The 6,000-nt window shown below is 39.3% G+C and overlaps 1 protein-coding gene across 2 annotated transcripts in view; it reads left to right on the top strand.

The window, feature by feature from the left end:
- eml3 (EMAP like 3) overlaps positions 1 to 5,874 on the top strand; it is a 50,649-nt gene extending 44,775 nt beyond the window's left edge. For both annotated transcript variants that reach the window (XM_008285183.1, XM_008285182.1), the window contains 8 exons: positions 23 to 154; positions 274 to 341; positions 1,537 to 1,625; positions 2,953 to 3,050; positions 3,751 to 3,838; positions 4,305 to 4,403; positions 4,521 to 4,651; positions 4,962 to 5,874. In XM_008285183.1, coding sequence (XP_008283405.1) covers positions 23 to 154; positions 274 to 341; positions 1,537 to 1,625; positions 2,953 to 3,050; positions 3,751 to 3,838; positions 4,305 to 4,403; positions 4,521 to 4,651; positions 4,962 to 5,174 — 918 coding nt within the window. In that variant the 3' untranslated portion in view covers positions 5,175 to 5,874. The remainder of the gene's footprint in view (positions 1 to 22; positions 155 to 273; positions 342 to 1,536; positions 1,626 to 2,952; positions 3,051 to 3,750; positions 3,839 to 4,304; positions 4,404 to 4,520; positions 4,652 to 4,961) is intronic.
- Positions 5,875 to 6,000: the final 126 nt, after the last annotated feature.

Genomic DNA, 6,000 nt, shown 5'->3' with positions numbered 1-6,000 from the left:
TGTTTGTGTGTGTGTGTCTCAGGGCCATGTAGATGAGATGTGGGGACTAGCTACACATCCCTCTCAGAACATCTTCCTCACCTGTGGTCATGACAGGCAGGTGTGTTTGTGGAACACAGAGGAACACAAGCTAGACTGGTGTATCACCCTGGAGGTAGGACTCTGTTCCCCTGGTATTCAACTGTCATACTATAAGGACTCAGTTTATTGACAATCAGAATATTTTTAGCAAAGTAAGTTCTTATACTAAAAGATTTCTGTGATCTCTGGCAGGAGTATGGATTGTGTGCTGACTTCTGCCCTAATGGATCAGTGGTTTCAGTTGGACTCAGCACAGGAAGGTAATCTTGCACAAAGTCTTCTACACAACTTAAACTAAAAAGAATGACATAAAATCATTTTATTTCTGTCTTTACTAGAAAATTATGTATATGAACATCATTTTAAAAAATAGAAATTAAAAAATATATATATACTGCATAATCGAAACGATCTAAAGTATTCGTTCTGCAAAAAATGGTGAATGTTTAAAATAGCTAAAAGCAAGAGCTAATTATTGAAATAGTTAAAAGCAAAAGTCACTTAAGGTCAAAATGGCTAAGAGTAATGGCGAATGATTGAAATAGCTTAAAGTTATGTCTAATGGTTAAAATAACTAAGCAGTGCCTAATATTTAAAAATGCTAAAAGCAAAAGCTAAAATTTGAAATGCTTTAAAGCAGAGGCTAATGGTGGAAGTAGCTAACAGTAATTGTTGGGGGTAGTGGTGGATTAGTGGTTAAGACTTTACTTATCAGAAGGTGGTTCAAGCTCGAGCACCACCAAACTGCCACGTTTGGGCCCTTGAGCAAGGTCCTTAACCCTGTCTGGTCCAGGGGTGCTTTAGTGTGGCTGACACACTGCAAATGAAGTAATAAAGTATGCAAAAAATTATGCCTATTGTTTAAATAGGTGGTTGAAATGGTTTAGTAGTTGAAATAGTTCAAGCAAAAGCAGCTGAAGGATTGAAATGGCTAAAGTTAATGACCAGGGGTTGAAAATACTAAAAGTAAAGTAATGGTTTAATTTTCTAAAAGCAACAAATACTTAATGGGTGAAATAGCCAAAAATAAAGGCCAAGGATTGAAATAACTAAAAATAATGCTCTTCTTTTGCCAGTTGTATGAATGGCAACCTAAAAAAAATAGCCCTGAAAATATTCTAACAATTTTTTTTTTTTTATACATTTCATAACATGAATAGTTCCATGACATCCCAATAATTTTATACAAGTGAACATTTAGCACATAATGGGTTTATCTGCGAGGGTACATGAACAAAAACGATAAACAAAAAAGGTTGGGAATCACTAATGTATGCCTTTGCAAAGATATGACTCAAAACAAACTGGAAAAACACTAGGCAGCCATTTTGCCTTGAAGAACTATTACTAGCAAATAAGCAGCCCACCTTCTGTTCTGTTACAATCACTGATGAGTCTCTACCTGCCTGTCTCTGTCCTAGTAAACCTCTTCCATTTTCTTTTAACACTTAACAGGTGGATGGTCCTTGACCTGCTGACCAGGGAGGTAGTTTCTGAGTCCACTGATGGGAATGAGCAGCTGTCTGTCATGAGATATTCACCAGGTCAGTCATCACAACCAGCTCTTTAATGTCAAACTCCTCCTAGTGTTATGACTATAGGAATCACAGATGGTTTTAACACCAGCCATAAGAACTTCGCAGGAAAAGATGTGTGTGGTTTGACGCTGTGTTTTGGCCGCCGTTTATCTGTTTGTTTGTTGGTTTGTTGGCTTGTTTGTTGGTTTGTTTGTTTGTTAGCCAGATAACTCGAAAAGTTGTGAACAGATTTTCAGGAGATTTTCAGGAAATGTTGATAATGGCACAATGAAGAGATGATAAAATTTTGGTGATGTTCTGGCTTACCGTCTGGTTATTCTGTCATAAAACGGTAAACGCTGTTAAGTGTCACAGTTGCACAGAATGCTCTCGTTGCACCGTTTGTCCACTAGATGGAGCTCTGACTCCATTCAGTCCTTTAGTCCTCTCTGCTGTTTTCTTAGTAGTACAGGAGTAAGGTAGAGCCAGGCAGCATTACAGTAGTGGGCTGAGCGGCGCAACTGACAGATGAGTTCATAACGACGTTGTGACTTTAACAATGGCTCAACATGTCTCCTGTTTCACTTTAACTCTCTTTGCCATGTGTCATGACGACTGATGTGTGCTTCATTGCGTCGGTCATGCTTTTCATTTACGTTGCATTGCTAAAGCTGTGCTAATCTAGATTAAGTTACTCCCTGTCTGTTTATGTTAGCAATAACATCACTGTAGTTATGCCAACTATGGCACTAGCATAGCGTTAGCTAACAGCCAGTAAGTAACTGCAGAAATAATGTAAGTGTGCAAAATATTTGAGAGTACAGAACGACCGTTCTACTTCTTCATGAATCCCATAGTATAGATAAAATGAATGCAGGACTTTCACATTGGCTGGAAATCACAATGTGGTGGAAATGAGCTGCTTGGCGGAGGTCTGCGCTCTCTGAGTGCTTTTCTAGTTATTTATGTATTCATCCAGTATTCTTGTGGTTTGCTGATTAGCATTTTCACGCAAAGCACATTCATGTTGAGATAACACTGCAGTTCTGGGGAATAAAAATTAGTAGTTCAAGAAACAGCTTGTAAATTAACCTTGAGTTAAGATTGTTCCCATTGTAAGGGTACTCTGGATGTTAAGAAGTCAAAAAAATCAGAGGCATCAAAAAGCTTCTTATGAGAAGGTTATTGTTTGTTTAGGGAATTTCGGCATTTATTTGTCTTGGTAAAAAATAAACATTAGACTGGAAATTTATTGAAACAGAATGGGTGGCATGCAACAAAGATCAAAAAATGTGGACCCAAAAGCACTGTGGAAATTTCCTTTAACTGTATGAATGGCCTCTTGTGTTTTCAGTTGGCAGCTTTCTTGCTGTTGGATCTCATGACAACTTCATCTACATCTACAATGTGACAGAGAGTGGTCGGCGTTACACACGCTTCGGGAAGTGTAATGTGAGTTAAAAATCAAATCTATCTTTAATTGTGTTCATTTGTTTCATGGATTTTGTCCAGTTTTTTCTAACAAAGCAAAGGATATCACAGGATTTTAAAAGTTAGCTTGGTCGTATTTTGAATTTGTTTTCTTGTCTGCAAGCTCTGTATCCAAACTCAGTCCACATGCCCACACAGACACATACCATCCTGCTGCAACAAATACTCACTAGAACCCCAAATGTGTGTTAAACTGCTGCTGAAAACAGTTAAGGTAAATGCACTATTTCCTCCCGTTGGAGTGATTTGTTAAAAACAGATCTCTTCATGCTTCCATATTTTCGGCCCACTGAGCACACACATTAGCCTCCTCCACTGAGCTGGTTAGCTTCCTGCTGGCTTCCCATACACATGAATGTGATCACATAAAAGATACAGCTCTCACAGAATGAATTAAATGATTAAAATAGTCACTTCATTGTCACCGGGTTTGTGATGCTTAGGAAAACAAATAGAGCTCTACTAGCAACCATTAAACTTAGAGCTAAGAATCATGGACAGGGTTGGGGCAAAAATAAGTACTGAGAGATGGAGCAACACATTGTTGGTCATAATCGTTACATGGGATTTGTTGACAGTGAAGAAAGTCTCGAATAAAATTAGTGTTATCTTCAAAGTCTTTAATTAATGTGTCACTTTCTCTGCTTGTCTATCAAATCAGGGCCACTCCAGTTTCATAACTCACCTGGACTGGTCCAAAGATGGGAAGTACATCATGTCTAATTCAGGCGACTATGAGATCCTATACTGTAAGTACGCATACAGTACTGTGCAAAGTTATAGGCACTAAAATAAGGTAAAGATGCTTTACAAAATAATGCCATGAATTGTTATTACTCATCAGTGAAGTGATTGAATCAGTTAAGAGAAAAGAAAATGAATGTGGTCAATATTTGCTGTGAGCAGCCTTTTCTTTTAAAACAGCAACAGTACAAATGCGCACAGATTCTCAAGGTATTTCGCAGGTTGGTTGGAGCCAAAGTTCTTTCTTGGATTGAGGCTGTCTCTGTTTTGTCTGACGTTTCAAGTAATCCCTTCTTTATGACTGGCTGTATGTTTGGACTTGTCCTGCTGCAGAATGGATTTCAGGCTATCAGATGGCTGAAAATCTAAAAAGCCAAACACTTTTGCATAGCTTTGTTCATTTTTTGCAGTCAACTCCTCAGGCAGCGTGAATTTTTATCTACATTTCTGACTTTCGATGTGTTTTAACAGGGGACATAGCAGCAGGCTGTAAGCTGTTGAGGAACCGCTATGAGAGCAAGGACAGAGAATGGGCCTCCTACACCTGTGTGCTGGGCTTCCATGTCATGGGTGAGAAACACTAAGTACAATATCTCTATCCTGTCAGTTTGTGGTGTGTTTTGTATGACCTAAACATAATTGTGTTATTTTGTCAAGTGACACTTATTGTATTGCTGTGGTGTTCAGGTGTGTGGTTGGAGGGCTCAGACGGTACAGACATTAACGCACTGTGTCGCTCTCATAATGAGACAATGGTGGCTGTGGCTGATGACTTCTGTAAGGTGCACCTCTTCCAGTACCCCTGTCCTAAACCTAAGGTAACACTTGTCCAGATCATCTTTTTACGTACTCTCATTTCTAATTATTTAGTTTTTAATTGTGAATAAAACTTGAAATGATCAGAAAGTTTAAAGATTTAGAAACATTCAAAAACAAATGTGCTGACACATAAACTGGAGAAGAAATACTTCACATTCTGCTTTGTTTCAAAGTAATGCCAAGAAATATGAGAGATCACTTCTAGCATGTTAATACTCTTCTTTAAAGACAAGGAGGTGAAGGGTGGTCTCAAGTGTGATGGGGTTTCCCCTGTGCTCATCTAAAGTGGACTCTTTCTTTCCTCTCCAGGCACCAAGCCACAAATACGAAGGCCATGGCAGCCACGTTACCAACGTCTGCTTCACCCACAGTGACTCCCACTTGCTCTCTATGGGTGGAAAGGATACCTGCATCCTTCAGTGGAAGGTGTTCGGGAGCGGGGCAGGGGAAAGCAGAGAGAGACTGGCCTCAGCCTCAGTCTCGTCCACCTCTACCAGCTCTCCAGAACCTGCCACCAGCTAAACAGGGATGGTGTTGTTAACATTATAGAAGGGGGGCTGTGTCCTCACAGCCACAAACGTGTGGAAGTCAGTTATTGGCTCAGTTTGACCTCTGTGGTGCCACTGCTGTCAGTTTCATACAAAACATGTAGAGGGATCCTCTTCTGGAGGAGCATCCGCATTAATGTTACGCTTTAATCATGTAAATTCTTGTGAAACTGGATAGTGTGATGCTTCCCATTATACAGAATATGTGTTGTTCTGTTGCACATGTGGAAAGGACCATTAGAAGCAGTCGTGTGTGTTTGTTGGTGCAAAACAAGACTTCTGTGGTGACAAAGACTTTGATTTCGATGAATATCCCAGTGTTTAAGTCTGTCTTGTTAACCAAACTTCACAAAGTGCTGCATTGTGGCATACACCATCATGCCTATACTGATGCTTGCATACAAATGTTTTTACACATTTAAAAAATGTAAACAGTGTTTGGATTACATCTCAGCTGATACTGTGGCTGTTTTCATGCTAACATTAGAAAGACTGTGACAAACCTGTTCCACTGAAATCAACTCAGCATCTCTTACTTAACAATTTTCTCTAAAAATAGATCAGTACACTTGAAAATGATTACTTTCGTACAGTTTTATATATATTTAAAAGAACGTTGGCAATACTGTGATGTTCTGTCAGTTAAACTCCCAATAAACAAGTGAAGACTGGAATGTGTGTTGTGTGTGAATTGTCACTAGTGGGCAGTGCTGCTCCAGGAACTGTGAGCTGACAAACTGAATGTTTTTGAACTATATGTTCCCCATAAGACCACCCTAGACTCAACGCCAGCAGTTAAA

Source organism: Stegastes partitus, unplaced genomic scaffold, assembly GCF_000690725.1.
Source record: "Stegastes partitus isolate 25-593 unplaced genomic scaffold, Stegastes_partitus-1.0.2 Scaffold390, whole genome shotgun sequence".
In the NCBI taxonomy this organism is placed as follows: Eukaryota; Metazoa; Chordata; class Actinopteri; family Pomacentridae; genus Stegastes; species Stegastes partitus.
Note: the sequence above shows the minus strand (reverse complement) of the source record. Positions and strands in the feature narration are given on the sequence as shown.